The 16135-nt window shown below is 52.0% G+C and overlaps 1 protein-coding gene across 1 annotated transcript in view; it reads left to right on the top strand.

Annotated features, from left to right (window-relative positions):
• The window catches only part of LOC144486422 (neural cell adhesion molecule 1-A-like), a 48913-nt gene extending 47342 nt beyond the window's left edge, over positions 1–1571 (top strand). Inside the window, exon 4 of the mRNA XM_078204459.1 lies at positions 1312–1571. Within this exon, the coding sequence (XP_078060585.1) occupies positions 1312–1463 (152 nt within the window). The 3' untranslated portion in view covers positions 1464–1571. The remainder of the gene's footprint in view (positions 1–1311) is intronic.
• Positions 1572–16135: the final 14564 nt, after the last annotated feature.

The following is a 16135-nucleotide window of genomic DNA, read 5'->3' as shown; positions in this document are numbered from 1 at the left end:
ACACCCTCAGCACTGACCCTCTGACAGTGCGGCACTCCCTCAGCACTGACCCTCTGACAGTGCGGCACTCCCTCAGTACTGACCCTCTGACAGTGCGGCACTCCCTCAGCACTGACCCCCTGGCAGTGCGGCACTCCCTCAGTACTGACCCTCTGACAGTGCGACACTCCCTCAGCACTGACCCTCTGACAGTGCGGCACTCCCTCAGCACTGACCCTCTGACAGTGCGGCACTCCCTCAGCACTGACCCTCTGACAGTGCGGCACTTCCTCAGCACTGACCCTCTGACAGTGCGGCACTCCCTCAGCACTGACCCTCTGACAGTGCGGCACTCCCTCAGCACTGACCCTCTGACAGTGCGGCACTCCCTCAGTACTGACCCTCTGACAGTGCGACACTCCCTCAGTACTGACCCTCTGACAGTGCGGCACTCCCTCAGTACTGACCCTCTGACAGTGCGGCACTCCCTCAGTACTGACCCTCTGACAGTGCGGCACTCCCTCAGCACTCACCCTCTGACAGTGCGGCACTCCCTCAGCACTGACCCTCTGACAGTGCGGCACTCCCTCAGCACTGACCCTCTGACAGTGCGGCACTCCCTCAGTACTGACCCTCTGACAGTGCGGAACTCCGTCAGTACTGACCCTCTGACAGTGCGGCACTCCCTCAGTACTGACCCTCTGACAGTGCGACACTCCCTCAGTACTGACCCTCTGACAGTGCGGCACTCCCTCAGTACTGACCCTCTGACAGTGCGGCACTCCCTCAGTACTGACCCTCTGACAGTGCGGCACTCCCTCAGTACTGACCCTCTGACAGTGCGGCACTCCCTCAGCACTCACCCTCTGACAGTGCGGCACTCCCTCAGCACTGACCCTCTGACAGTGCGGCACTCCCTCAGCACTGACCCTCTGACAGTGCGGCACTCTCTCAGTACTGACCCTCTGACAGTGCGGAACTCCGTCAGTACTGACCCTCTGACAGTGCGGCACTCCCTCAGTACTGACCCTCTGACAGTGCGACACTCCCTCAGTACTGACCCTCTGACAGTGCGGCACTCCCTCAGTACTGACCCTCTGACAGTGCGGCACTCCCTCAGTACTGACCCTCTGACAGTGGGAATTTATGTATTGCTAATTGACCCCATTTTTTCTCTTCCTCTCCACTCCCACTCCCTCTCTGCCTCTTCCCTCTCTCTCTCTGCCTCTCCCCCTTCTCTCTGCCTCTCCCCACTCTCTCTCTGCCTCTCCCCCCCCTCCCCCGCTCTCTGCCTCTCCCCCTCTCTCTGTCTCCCCCCACCTCGTGGCACAGCTAGCGCTGCTGCTTCACTGCACCAGGGACCCGGGTTCGATTCCCGGCTCGGGTCACTGTCTGTGTGGAGTTTTCTCGTTCTCTCCGTGTCTGTGTGGGTTTCCTCCGGGTGCTCCGGTTTCCTCCCACAGTCTGAAAGACGTGCTGGTTAGGGGGATTGGCCCAAACAGGCACCGGAGTGTGGCGACTCGGGGAATTTCACAGTAACTTCATTGCAGTGTTAATGTCAGCCTTACTTGTGACGAATAAATCAACTTAACTTTACTCTGCCTCTCTCTCTCTGCCTCTCTCCCCCCATCTCTCTGCCTCTCTCCCCTCTCTCTCTGCCTCTCTCCCCCTGCCTCTCTCCCCCCCCTCTCTGCCTCTCCCCCTCTCTCTCTCTCTGCCTCTCCCCCTCTCTCTCTCTCTGCCTCTCCCCCTCTCTCTCTCTCCCCCCCACCGCTCTCTGCCTCTCCCCCTCTCTCTCTCTCTGCCTCTCCCCCTCTCTCTCTCTCTGCCTCTCCCCCTCTCTCTCTCTCTGCCTCTCCCCCTCTCTCTCTCTCTGCCTCTCCCCCTCTCTCTCTCTCTGCCTCTCCCCCTCTCTCTCTCTCTGCCTCTCCCCCTCTCTCTCTCTCTGCCTCTCCCCCTCTCTCTCTCTCTGCCTCTCCCCCTCTCTCTCTCTCTGCCTCTCCCCCTCTCTCTCTGCCTCTCCCCCTCTCTCTCTCTCTGCCTCTCCCCCTCTCTCTCTCTCTGCCTCTCCCCCTCTCTCTCTCTCTGCCTCTCCCCCTCTCTCTCTCTCTGCCTCTCCCCCTCTCTCTCTCTCTGCCTCTCCCCCCCCCTCTCTCTGCCTCTCCCCCTCTCTCTCTCTCTGCCTCTCCCCCCCTCTCTCTGCCTCTCCCCCTCTCTCTCTCTGCCTCTCCCCCCCTCTCTCTGCCTCTCCCCCTCTCTCTCTGCCTCTCCCCCTCTCTCTCTGCCTCTCCCCCTCCCTCTCTCTCCACACCCCCCTCCCCCTCTCCTCCACAGGTCCTTTGTCCATGTGTTGTTGTTGGGCAGTTGGACTGCGCTGCTGATCAAAGCTATGGTGACAGGGGCCATTTCTCTCAGCTCCTTGGTCCTGTACATCAACCTGGTACACAGCAACTGAGGTGGAGCGGAGCGCCGGTGAGGGAGGGGCCTGGCGGACTGGGGGGGGGAGGGTGTTTCCCCAGGAACGGACGGATAATTGAAGAGACAGTGTCGGTGTGAGTGGACCCTGAGCAGCACTGATGCTATCCTGAGGGGGGGGCACTGTCCCCTTGCTCACCCACCCACTTTCCCCAGTGAGCTGCCAATGTGGCACCCCTCATCACCCCGCCATAGCCCGCCTCTCTGAGACAGGACTGCTTCCCGCTGTGTGGCTGCAGCTGGTGACGGGGGTCCCGATTGGTGGCAGTGCGGGGGATTCTCAGGGGGCCGGTCCCCCCACGAAGGGGTGAGATCCGTTTGCCATGGAAACCATCAGAAACTCCCCCGGCGACTGACAGCGAGAATTCCTGCCGCACGCGAGGTCTGTCCGTACCCTCCACTGAGAATCGATTCCACACCAATAAAACATTTCCAATTACTGAGCAGAGAGTTTGGATTCTGTGCCTTCCACAGAACTGGCAAACAACACAGCCATAGGAGGAGGCCATTCAGCCCACAGAGTGCGTGCTGACACAGGGACCACTGAACCGGACAGGGTGCCCTTAACACAGTGAAAAATAAACAGCAAGATATCAACGCATCAACAGAACGGCAAATTAAATCCAACAGCAGTCGCTGTCAGTTCCATTCCCGCACGGCCTTCACTGGATATTGGGAATCTCAGTGGGATGGAGGGGCAGAGGGATCGGGGGGAACAGATCGGGAAAAAAAACACTCAGATAGCATCACAAGGTGAATGGCACCCATACCCCTCAGTTAGACCCACACTCGGAGCACTGTGCACCGTTCCAGTCTCCATATCCCTCGGTTCGACCACACTCGGAGCACTGTGCACAGTTCAAGTCTCCATATCCCTCGGTTAGACCCACACTTGGAGCACTGTTCACAGTTCCGGTCTCCATATCCCTCGGTTAGACCCACACTCGGAGCACTGTTCACAGTTCCGGTCTCCCTACCCCTCGGTTAGACCCACACTCGGAGCACTGTGCACAGTTCCAGTCTCCATATCCCTCGGTTAGACCCACACTCGGAGCACTGTTCACAGTTCCGGTCTCCCTACCCCTCGGTTAGACCCACACTCGGAGCACTGTGCACAGTTCCAGTCGCCATATCCCTCGGTTAGACCCACACTCGGAGCACTGTGCACAGTTCCAGTCTCCATATCCCTCGGTTGGACCACACTTGGAGCACTGTGCATAGTTCCAGTCTCCATATCCCTCGGTTAGACCACACTGGGAGCACTGTGCACAGTTCTGGTCTCCATATCCCTCGGTTAGACCACACTGGGAGTGCTGTGCACAGTTCCAGTCTCCATATCCCTCGGTTAGACCACACGGAGCACCGTGCACAGTTCTGGTCTCCATCCGCTCGGTTAGACCACACTCGGAGCACGATGCATAGTTCCAGTCTCCATATCCCTCGGTTAGACCCACACTCGGAGCACTGCACAGTCCCGGTCTCCATATCCCTCAGTTAGACTCACACATGGAGCACTGTGCACAGTTCCGCTCTCCGTATCGCTCAGTTAGACCCACACTGGGAGCACTGCACAGTTCCGGTCTCCATACCCCTCGGTTAGACCCACACTCGGAGCACTGTGCACAGTTCCAGTCTCCATATCCCTCGGTTAGACCATACTGGGAGCACTGTGCACTGTTCTGGTCTCCATATCCCTCGCTTAGAACCACACTCGGAGCACTGTGCACAGTTCCGGTCTCCAGACCCCTCGGTTAGACCCACACTCGGAGCACTGTGCACAGTTCCAGTCTCCATATCCCTCAGTTAGATCACACTGGGAGCACTGTGCACAGTTCTGGTCTCCCTACCCCTCGGTTAGACCCACACTCGGAGCACTGTACACAGATCCGCTCTCAGTATCCCTCGGTTAGACCACATATTATAAAGTGGAGATTGGCCCTCCCTCTGAGAACTAATAGAACAAAGAAAAAATACAGCACAAACAGGCCCTTCGGCCCACATGTTGCGCCGGTCATGTCCCTACCTACCTAGGCTTATATATAGGCTTACCTATCACCCTCAATCCTATTAAGTTCCATGTACTCATCCAGAAGTCTCTTAAAACTTCCAAAGTGGTCCAAAGATGTGCGGGTTAGGTTGATTGGCCAGGTTAAAAATTGCCCATTTGAGTCCTGGGATGCGTAGGTTAGAGGGATTAGCGGGTAAATATGTGGGGTTAGGGCCTGGGTGGGATTGTGGTCGGTGCAGACTCGATGGGCCGAATGGCCTCCTTCTGCACTGTAGGGTTTCTATGATTTCTATGATAAAACACCCTATTGAATTTGCCTCCACCAGCACTGAAGGCAGCCGATTCCACTCGCCCACCACCCTCTGAGTGAAAAACTTACCCCTGACATCTCCTCTGTACCCACTCCCCAGCACCTTAAACCTGTGTCCTCTCGTAGCAGACATTTCAGCCCTGGGAAAAAGCCTCTGCGAGTCCACCCGATCTATACCTCTCAACATCTTGTACACCTCTATCAGGTCACCCCTCCTCCTTCGTCTCTCCAAGGAGAAAAGACCGAGCTCCCTCAACCTGTCCTCATAAGGCATGCCAACCAATCCAGGTAACATCCTTGTAAATCTTCTCTGCACCCTTTCAATCATTTCCACATCCCTCCTGTAATGAGGTGACCAGAACTGAGCACAGTACTCCAAGTGGGGTCTGACGAGGGTCTTATAAAGCTGCATCATTATCTCCCGACTCCTAAACTCAATCTCTCGATTGATGAAGGCCAGCACACCATACGCCTTCTTAACCACCACCTCTACCTGCAAGGCCGATTTAAGAGTCCTATGGACCCGGACTCCAAGGTCCTTCTGATCCTCTACACTGCTAAGAGTCTTACCCTTGATATTATACTTCTTCATCCCATTTGACCTGCCAAAATGGACCACTACACATCTATTTGGGTTGAAGTCCATCTGCCACTTCTCCGCCCAGTCTTGCATCCTATCTATGTCACGCTGCAGCTTCTGACATCCCTCCAAACTATCCACAACACCACCAACCTTCGTGTCGTCGGTAAACTTACCAACCCATCGCTCCACTTCCTCATCCAGGTCATTTATGAAAATGACAAACATCAAGGGTCCCAGAACAGATCCCTGGGGCACTCCACTGGTGACCGACCTCCATTTAGAAAAAGACCCATCTACAACCACTCTCTGCCTTCTGCAGGCAAGCCAGTTCTGGATCCACACGGCAACAGCCCCTTGGATCCCGTGCCCTCTCACTTTCTCGAGAAGTCTTGCATGGGGGACCTTATCGAACGCCTTGCTGAAGTCCATGGAAACCACATCGACCGCTTTTCCTTCATCAATGTGTTTAGTCACATTTTCAAAGAACTCCACCAGGCTCGTAAGGTACGATTTGCCTTTGACAAAGCCATGCTGACTACTTTTGAGCATACTAAACTTCTCTAAATGTTCATAAATCCTGTCCCTCAGGATCTTCTCCATCAGCTTACCAACCACTGAGGTTAGACTCACCGGTCGGTAATTTCCTGGGCTATCCCTATTCCCTTTCTTGAATATAGGAACATAGAACATAGAACAGTACAGCACAGAACAGGCCCTTCGGCCCACGATGTTGTGCCGACCTTCATCTGAAACCAAGATCAAGCTATCCCACTCCCTACCATCCTGGTGTGCTCCATGTGCCTATCCAATAACCGCTTAAATGTTCCTAAAGTGTCTGACTCCACTATCACTGCAGGCAGTCCATTCCACACCCCAACCACTCTCTGCGTGAAGAACCTACCTCTGATATCCTTCCTATATCTCCCACCATGAACCCTATAGTTATGCCCCCTTGTAATAGCTCCATCCACCCGAGGAAATAGTCTTTGAACGTTCACTCGATCTATCCCCTTCATCATTTTATAAACCTCTATTAAGTCTCCCCTCAATCTCCTCCGCTCCAGAGAGAACAGCCCCAGCTCCCTCAACCTTTCCTCATAAGACCGACACTCCAAACCAGGCAGCATCCTGGTAAATCTCCTCTGCACTCTCTCCAGCGCTTCCACATCCTTCTTATAGTGAGGTGACCAGAACTGCACGCAATATTCCAAATGCGGTCTCACCAAGGTCCTGTACAGTTGCAGCATAACCCCACGGCTCTTAAACTCCAACCCCCTGTTAATAAAAGCTAACACACTATATGCCTTCTTCACAGCTCTATCCACTTGAGTGGCAACCTTTAGAGATCTGTGGATATGGACCCCAAGATCTCTCTGTTCCTCCACAGTCTTCAGAACCCTACCTTTGACCCTGTAATCCACATTTAAATTTGTCCTACCAAAATGAATCACCTCACATTTATCAGGGTTAAACTCCATTTGCCATTTTTCAGCCCAGCTTTGCATCCTATCTATGTCTCTTTGCAGCCTACAACAGCCCTCCACCTCATCCACTACTCCACCAATCTTGGTGTCATCAGCAAATTTACTGATCCACCCTTCAGCCCCCTCCTCTAAGTCGTTAATAAAAATCACAAAGAGCAGAGGACCAAGCACCGATCCCTGCGGCACTCCGCTAGCAACCTGCCTCCAATCCGAAAATTTTCCATCCACCACCACCCTCTGTCTTCGATCAGATAGCCAGTTACCTATCCAATCGGCCAACTTTCCCTCTATCCCACACCTCCTTACTTTCATTATAAGCCGACCATGGGGGACCTTATCAAACGCCTTACTAAAATCCATGTATATGACATCAACCGCCCTACCTTCATCAACACACCTAGTTACCTCCTCAAAAAATTCTATCAAATTTGTGAGGCACGATTTGCCCTTCACAAATCCGTGCTGACTATCCCGGATTAATCCGCATCTTTCTAAATGGTCGTAAATCCCATCCCTAAGGACCTTTTCCATCAATTTACCAACCACCGAAGTCAGACTAACCGGTCTATAATTACCAGGGTCATTTCTATTCCCTTTCTTAAACAGAGGAACAACATTTGCCACTCTCCAGTCCTCTGGCACCATCCCCGTGGACAGCGAGGACCCAAAGATCAAAGCCAAAGGCTCTGCAATCTCATCTCTTACCTCCCAAAGAATCCTAGGATACATTTCATCAGGCCCAGGGGACTTATCGACCTTCAGTTTATTCAAAACTGCCAATACATCCTCCCTCCGAACATCTATTTCCTCCAGCCTATTAGCCTGTAACACCTTCTCTTCCTGAAAAACATGGCCCCTCTCCTTGGTGAACACTGAAGAAAAGTATTCATTCATCACCTCGCCTATCTCTACTGATTCCATACACAAGTTCCCACGACTGTCCTTGACCGGCCCTAACCTCACCCTGGTCATTCTTTTATTCCTCACATAAGAGTAAAAAGCCTTGGGGTTTTCCTTGATCCGACCCGCCAAGGACTTCTCATGTCCCCTCCTAGCTCTCCTCAGCCCCTTTTTCAGCTCATTCCTTGCTAACTTGTAACCCTCAATCGAGCCATCTGAACCTTGTTTCCTCATCCCTACATAAGCTTCCCTCTTCCTTTTCACAAGACATTCCACATCCACAATCCTCCGGCACCTCTCCCGTCGCCATCGACGACGCAAAGATCATCGCCAGAGGCTCTGCAATCTCTTCCCTCGCCTCCCACAGTAACCTGGGGTACATCCCATCCGGTCCCAGCGACTTATCTATCTTGATGCTATTCAAAATTTCCAACACATCCTCTTTCTTATTGTCCACATACTCAATCTTTTCAGTCCACCTCAATCCTGTAGTACAACCACCCAGGTCTTTTTCCACCGTGAATACCGAGGTAAAATATTCATTAAGCACCTCTGCTATTACTTCCAGTTCTGTACAGACTTTCTCACCTTCACATTTTATAGGTCCTATTCCTTCACATCTCGTCCTTTTACTCTTCACATATTTATAGAACGCCTTAGGGTTCTCCTTGATCTGACCTGCCAAGGCCTTCTCGTGACCCCTTCTGGCTCTCCTAATTTCTTTCTTAAGTCCCTTCCTACAAGCCGTATACTCATCTAGATCCCTATCATCGCCTAGCTCTGGACCTTTTGTACGCTTTCCTTTTCTTTTTGACTAGGTTCAGCACAGCTTTCGTGCACCACGGTTCCCGTAACCTACCAAAACCTCCCTGTCTCATCGGAACGTTGTCATGAAGAACTCCAGACAAACATTCCTTGAAAATCTGCCACCTTACTTCGGTACTTTTCCTCGAGAATACCTCCTTCCAATTTACGCCTCTAATCTCCTGTCTGATGGCTTCATATTTCCCCTTACTCCAGATAAACACTTTCCTAGCTTGCCTGATCCTATCTCTTTCCAATGCTAGCGTAAAGGAGATAGAGTTATGATCACTATCCCCAAGATGCTTCCCCACTGAGAGATCCGACACCTGTCCAGGCTCATTAGCCAGTACCAGATCGAGTACAGCCTCTCCTCTTGTAGGCTTATCCACATGCTGTGTCAGGAAACCCTCCTGAACACACCTGACAAACTCCTCCCCATCCAAACCCCTTACCCTCAGGATATTCTAATCGATGTTTGGGAAATTAAAGTCTCCCATCACGACAACCCTGTTATTACTACATCTCCCCAGGATCTGTTTCCCTATCTGCTCCTCAACATCCCTGTTACTATTGGGCGGCCTGTAGAAAACACCCAGCAACGTTATCGACCCCTTCCCGCTCCGAACTTCCACCCACAGAGACTCTGTAGACAATCCCTCCACGGCTTCCACCTTCTCTACAGCTGTGACACTATCCCTGATCAGCAGTGCCACTCCCACCACCCCCCCCCCCCCCCCCCCCGACCTCTTTTGCCTCCCTCTCTGTCCTTTCTGAAACATCTGAAACCCGGCACCTGAAGTATCCAGTCCTGTCTCTGTCCCCAAGTCTCCGTAATGGCCACCACATCACACTTCCAAGCATCGATCCACACTCTAAGCTCATCCACTTTATTCACTACACTCCTGGCGTTAAAATAGACACATCTCAAACCTTTGGTCTGAGCTCTCCCCTTCTCCATCACCCGTCTATTCTCCCTCTTACACTGTGTACAATCCTGCTCTCTTTGCAGGCTAACCTCCTCGCTCTCAGTCACCCCCCAACCTTTCTTGTTTAAAGTCTCTCCAGTAGTCTTAGCCAACCTTCCCGCCAGGATATTGGTCCACCTGGGATTCAAGTGCCACCGTCTTTTTTGTACAGGTCACACCTGCCCCTAAAGAGATCCCAATGATCCAGGAACCTGAATCCCTGCCCCCTGCTCCAGTCCCTCAGCCACGCATTCATCCTACACCTCACTCCATTCCTGCTCTCACTTTCCCGTGGCACAGGCAGCAATCCTGAGATTACTACCTTTGTGTTCCTCCTTCCCAACTGTCTATCGAACTCTCTATATTCTCTTTTCATGACCCCTTCTCTCTTCCTACCTATGTCAGCAGTACCAATATGTACCACAACCTCTGGCTCCTCTTCCTCCCACCTCAGGATATCTGGGATGCGATCAGAGACATCCCGGATCCCGGCACCAGGGAAGCAGACCACCATCCGAGACTCCCGTCTGCCTCCGCAAAAACGCCTGTCCGACCCCCTTACTGTTGAGTCCCCGATTAATACTGCCTTCCTCCTCCTTTCCTTAGCCCTCTGAGTTACAGGGCCGGACTCTGCTCCAGAGACACGGCCACTGCTGCTTCCCCCAGGTGGGCTGTCCCCCCCAGCAGTACTCAGACAGGAGTACTTATTGTGAAGGGGCACATCCACTGGGGTGCTCTCTATCACCCGAGCTTTCCCCTTCCTGGACGTTACCCACTTGTCTGCCTGCCGTGGCCCTGGTGTGACCACCTGCTGATAGCTCCTGTCTATCACCTCCTCATTTTCCCACACCAGACGAAGATCCTCGAGCTGCAGTTCCAGTTCTCTAACATGGTCCCTTAGGAACCGCAGCTCGACACACCCATCACAGATATGGACGTCCGGGAGGCCAGGAGCCTCCAGGACCTCCCACATCCTACATTGGGAACAACAGACTGGCCTCACACTCATAATTTGCCTTCTTATTTCAAGGAACACAGAGAAACGTACTTAAGAATTAAACGTACCCCGCCTCGCCCTTTCCGCCTCCGCCCTTACAGCCAAAGCCCTTCAGCTCTCACTCTGCTCCCTTCTCACTCCGTGGATACTGCGGCCTGCTTTTAAACCTCCCGCGCGCTTAAAAGAAAATTCAAAAACCCTTCCCACAACACCCCGCGCACGGCCTACGTCCGGTCTAGACTTTAAAAGTTTAAAAATAAATAAATAAACCAAGCCCGCGAAAAAGTGATTTAAAAGTCGATCTCTTACCCCAGCAGTCCTGTAACAAATCACTCCTCGTTGCCTCTCTCAGGATGAACAATACTTAACCACTCAGGAGTACCTCGCCTCTTCATCTGTTAAAGTGAGTGTGAGAAGGGGTACAATCGGCTCTTCAGCAACTTTTTGTGGTCAAATCAGAATAACTCCCTGAGACACTCTCTGTAAAATCAACAAGTAACACTTTATTTATCTAACTCACAGTGAGCAGGTGAACTAAACTATTAACAACCTGAATAAAACACCATTCTAATAGAATGCTCTTTAGATAAATACAATTCACACTCATTCACAAAGAAAATGGAATTTTTAGTCACTCTAAATTTTTCAGAAACAGAGATGGGTGTTCCTCCTCTTCATAGATGAATGTACACAGAAACATTGCTCTTTGATCAGGGTGATGAGAGCCTTGTGTGAGTAGCCTGCCTCTGACACTATCCTGTTTGACTCCACTGCCACTGAAACTTCACAGAGAGACCATTACCTTGGAATTATAATGTGGAGGTGCTGGCATTGGACTGGGGTGGGCACAGTAAGAAGTCTCACAACATCAGGTTAAAGTCCAACAGGTTTATTTGGCAGCACGAGCCACTAGCTTTCAGAGCGCTGCCCCTTCATCAGGTGAGTGGGAGTTGTGTTCACAAACAGGGCATATATAGACACAAACTCAATTTACAAAATAATGGTTGGAATGCGAGTCTTTACAGGTAACCAAGTCTTCAAGGTACAGACAATGTGAGTGGAGAGAGGGTTAAGCACAGGTTAAAGAGATGTGTATTGTCTCCAGCCAGAACAGTTAGTGAGATTTTGCAAGCCCAGGCAAGTTGTGGGGATTACAGATAGTGTGACATGAACCCAAGAGCGGAGAAGCTATGACATCTCCGGAGCCTTCAACATGTCATTGATGAAGACGAACATCTCGCCAAGGCCATTCCCACACCCCCACTTCTTGCCTTCAAACAACCGCAAACCTCAAACAGACCATTGTCCGCGGCAAACTACCCAGCGTTCAGGAGAACAGTGACCACGACACCACACAACCCTGCCACAGCAACCTCTGCAAGACGTGCCGGATCATCAACACAGATGCCATCATCTCACGTGAGAACACCATCCACCAGGTACACGGTTACATACTCTTGCAACTCGGCCAACGTTGTCCACTTGATACGCTGCAGGAAAGGATGTCTCGAGGCATGGTACATTGGGGAGACCATGCAGACGCTACGACAACGGATGAATGGACACCGCTCGACAATCACCAGGCAGGAGTGTTCCCTTCCTGTGGGGGAACACATCAGCAGTCACAGGCATTCAGTGTCTGATCTTCGGGTAAACGTTCTCCAAGACGGCCTTCACGACACACAACAACGCAGAATCATTGAGCAGAAACTGATAGCCGAGTTCTGTACACACGAGGACGGCTTCAACTGGGAAATTAGGTTCATGTCACACGACCTGTAACCCCCACGACTTGCCTGGGCTTGCAAAATCTCACTAACTGTTCGGTCTGGAGACAATACACATCTCTTTAACCTGTGCTTAACCCCCTCTCCACTCACATTGTACATTTAAGACTTGATTACTTGGAAAGACTCACATTCCAGCCATTATCTTGTAAATTGAGTTTGTGTCTATATACGCCCTGTTTGTGAACACAACTCACTCACCTGATGAAGGAGCAGCACTCCGAAAGCTCGTGCTACCAAATAAACCTGTTGGACTTTAACCTGGTGTTGTGAGACTTCTTACTGTGCCCACCCCGGTCCAACGCCGGCATCTCCACATCCTGTAATGTTGCTCCAGAGACAGAAGGTGGCGATAGATCACCGTGTTTGAGATGAATCAGAGCAAAATATCAGCTGCCAAATGCTGTTATTAAACCAGAAAATAGAATGGGCAGTTAAAGAAACAAGTGAATTACTTCAAAATAATCTAGAAACATGAAATTATTGTTGTGCTTTTTATTTGTACCTTGATGCAGACTCTGGATCCTTAAATTCTCCACACACAATTCATAGGGACTGATTTTTAAATTTCCCCCCACAGGAGTGAACCGAATAACATTTGGGGGCGGCACGGTGGCACAGTGGTTAGCGCTGCTGCCTCACAGCACCAGGGACCCGGGTTCGATTCCCGGGGGCACGGTGACACAGTGGTTAGCGCTGCTGCCTCACAGCACCAGGGACCCGGGTTCGATTCCCGGGGGCACGGTGACACAGTGGTTAGCGCTGCTGCCTCACAGCGCCAGGGACCCGGGTTCGATTCCCGGGGGCACGGTGACACAGTGGTTAGCGCTGCTGCCTCACAGCACCAGGGACCCGGGTTCGATTCCCGGGGGCACGGTGACACAGTGGTTAGTGCTGCTGCCTCACAGCACCAGGGACCCGGGTTCGATTCCCGGGGGCACGGTGGCACAGTGGTTAGCGCTGCTGCCTCACAGCGCCAGGGACCCGGGTTCGATTCCCGGGGGCACGGTGACACAGTGGTTAGCGCTGCTGCCTCACAGCACCAGGGACCCGGGTTCGATTCCCGGGGGCACAGTGGCACAGTGGTTAGCGCTGCTGCCTCACAGCACCAGGGACCCGGGTTCGATTCCCGGGGGCACGGTGACACAGTGGTTAGCGCTGCTGCCTCACAGCACCAGGGACCCGGGTTCGATTCCCGGGGGCACGGTAACACAGTGGTTAGCGCTGCTGCCTCACAGCACCAGGGACCCGGGTTCGATTCCCGGCGGCACGGTGGCACAGTGGTTAGCACTGCTGCCTCACAGCACCAGGGACCCGGGTTCGATTCCCGGGGGCACGGTGGCACAGTGGTTAGCGCTGCTGCCTCACAGCGCCAGGGACCCGGGTTCCATTCCCGGGGGCACGGTGGCACAGTGGTTAGCACTGCTGCCTCACAGCGCCAGGGACCCGGGTTCGATTCCCGGGGGCACGGTGACACAGTGGTTAGCACTGCTGCCTCACAGCACCAGGGACCCGGGTTCGATTCCCGGGGGCACGGTGACACAGTGGTTAGCACTGCTGCCTCACAGCACCAGGGACCCGGGTTCGATTCCCGGGGGCACGGTGGCACAGTGGTTAGCGCTGCAGCCTCACAGCACCAGGGACCCGGGTTCGATTCCCGGGGGCACGGTGGCACAGTGGTTAGCGCTGCAGCCTCACAGCGCCAGGGACCCAGGTTCGATTCCTGGCCTCGAGTCACTGTCTGTGCGGAGTCTGCACATTCTCCCCGTGTCTGCGTGGGTTTCCTCCCACAATCCAAAGATGTGTAGGTTAGGTGGATTGGCCATGCTAAATTGCCCCTCAGTGTCCAAAGATGTGTAGGTTATGAGAGGTTAGTGGGGTAAATACATGGAGTGAGGGGATAGGGTGTGGGTGGGATGCTCTGTTGAAGAGTTGATGCAGACTCGATGGGCCAAGTGGCATCTTCTGCACTGTAGGGATTCTATAATGATGGTTTGCCTGGAAATGACATTAAAGTTCACCTTGGTCCTTTAATTTTTACTACTTTGGGGAAGATCCTGAGATGGCCGTGAGGACGAGGGACTCTTTTGGGGGAAGCTTTGTGATGTGCAAACTCAGAGAGCCAGGTGGAGTTTACATCACATTAATGGAGAAATTCTCATCCTGCATCTTTCACTTATCTCTCAAACTGTCTTCTTTTATTCTGCTGTCAATAGAATTATACAAACTGATTCCGGATATCGGTGACATTTTGCTTTCTGATTTATATTAAATTTAACTCGTCTTCCACAGCTTTCAAATCCATTTCTTATTCTTCCTTCATTGAAGTATTGAGACAAGCCTTTCTTAAAATGCATCAAATAGAATAATCAAAGGATTGTTATGGTGCAGAAGGAGGCCATTTGGCCCATCGTGTCTGTACCAGCTCTCCAAAAGGAGCATCATGACTTTGTGCTGTTATCCTGCCCTTTTTCTTCTGCCCTTGCAGACTGTTTCAATTTAAATAATTATCCACTGTCCTCTTGAATGTACTGATTGAAGCTGCCTCCAGCACACTTCCCAGGCAGTGCATTCCAGACCCCAACCACTCGCTGCGTGAAAGAGATTTATCCAAAATCACATTTGCTTCTTTTGCAAATCATTTTAAATCTGGGCTCTCTCTTTATATCCAATCAAAATCCAATTCAAAATCTCAACCAGTGAGACATTCCCGATCCAAGTTGACAGACAGGCTGGCTGCTTCCTGTCTTGGGCCTGATCTACATGATCCAAGCTGATTGGAGCAGGCAATGCACCTCCTCCAAGGCTTGATCCCATTTGCATCTGAGCCAAAAGGCCGAGATGCTGCTTTAAAGAACTGCTTCCATTGAAGCCTCAGTGTAACCTCACGACTTCAACCAAGTGCAGGACAGCAAAACTACACTTGATCTTAGCCAAAAGCTCGAGAAGCGATCTGGGCCCTCTCTTTGGTCCTTTTCCGAGCGGGAAAGTTTCTCCCTATTTACTCTGTCCAGCTCCCTCATGATTTTGAACATTTCTATCAAATGTTCTCTTCGCCTCTCCTCTCTCCAAGGAGATCGGTGCTTCAGGAATAGGCTTGATTATTATTCGATAACTTTCATTAATGATGTGAATATTAAATAGAATAAGAGAAACCTTTCCATCTGCCACTTAATAAAGTTACTCAGTATTTGTTATTCATTTGTGGGACATGGGTGTCGCTGGCTGGCCAGCATTTATTGCCCATCCTCATTGCCCTTGAACTGAGAGGCATGCTGGGCCATTTCAGAGACCATGTCAAGTGGAGTCTCAGTTGCTCCAACACTCTCCTAATACAGACAAATACAAACCTGTCACAACAAGTGAGTCTCTGACATTGAGCAGAGGGAACACACTCAAACTTGCTGCATGGGACAACAAGAATATCTACAGTTACATTCTGAGCTCCGGCCAATCCGCTTCTCCCGTCTCGGAAACCCGCCCCCACCCCCCTCAGTCTAAGTGACAGGCACTCTGACCAATCAGCTTCTCCAGGGTTCCTCAAACCACACCACCCCTCGCCTCTGTCTGAGTGACAGGCGCTCTGACCAATCCGCTTCCCCAGAGTCTCAGAACCCCGCCTCCCTCAGTCTGAGTGACAGGCGCTCCAGCCAATCCGCTCCCACAGGGACCTCCCCAGGAACGCTGTCTCTAATCTCATTATGTGGAGAAGCCGGCGTTGGACTGGGGTGGGCCTCACCTGATGAAGGAGCAGCGCTCCGAAAGCTCGTGCTACCCAATAAACCTGTTGGACTTTAACCTGGTGTTGTGAGACTACTTACTGTGTCTGATTTCATTAGAAAA

The sequence above is a fragment of the Mustelus asterias genome, unplaced genomic scaffold, assembly GCF_964213995.1.
Source record: "Mustelus asterias unplaced genomic scaffold, sMusAst1.hap1.1 HAP1_SCAFFOLD_334, whole genome shotgun sequence".
NCBI classification, from domain to species: Eukaryota; Metazoa; Chordata; class Chondrichthyes; order Carcharhiniformes; family Triakidae; genus Mustelus; species Mustelus asterias.
This window is presented reverse-complemented; position numbering and strand designations above follow the sequence as displayed.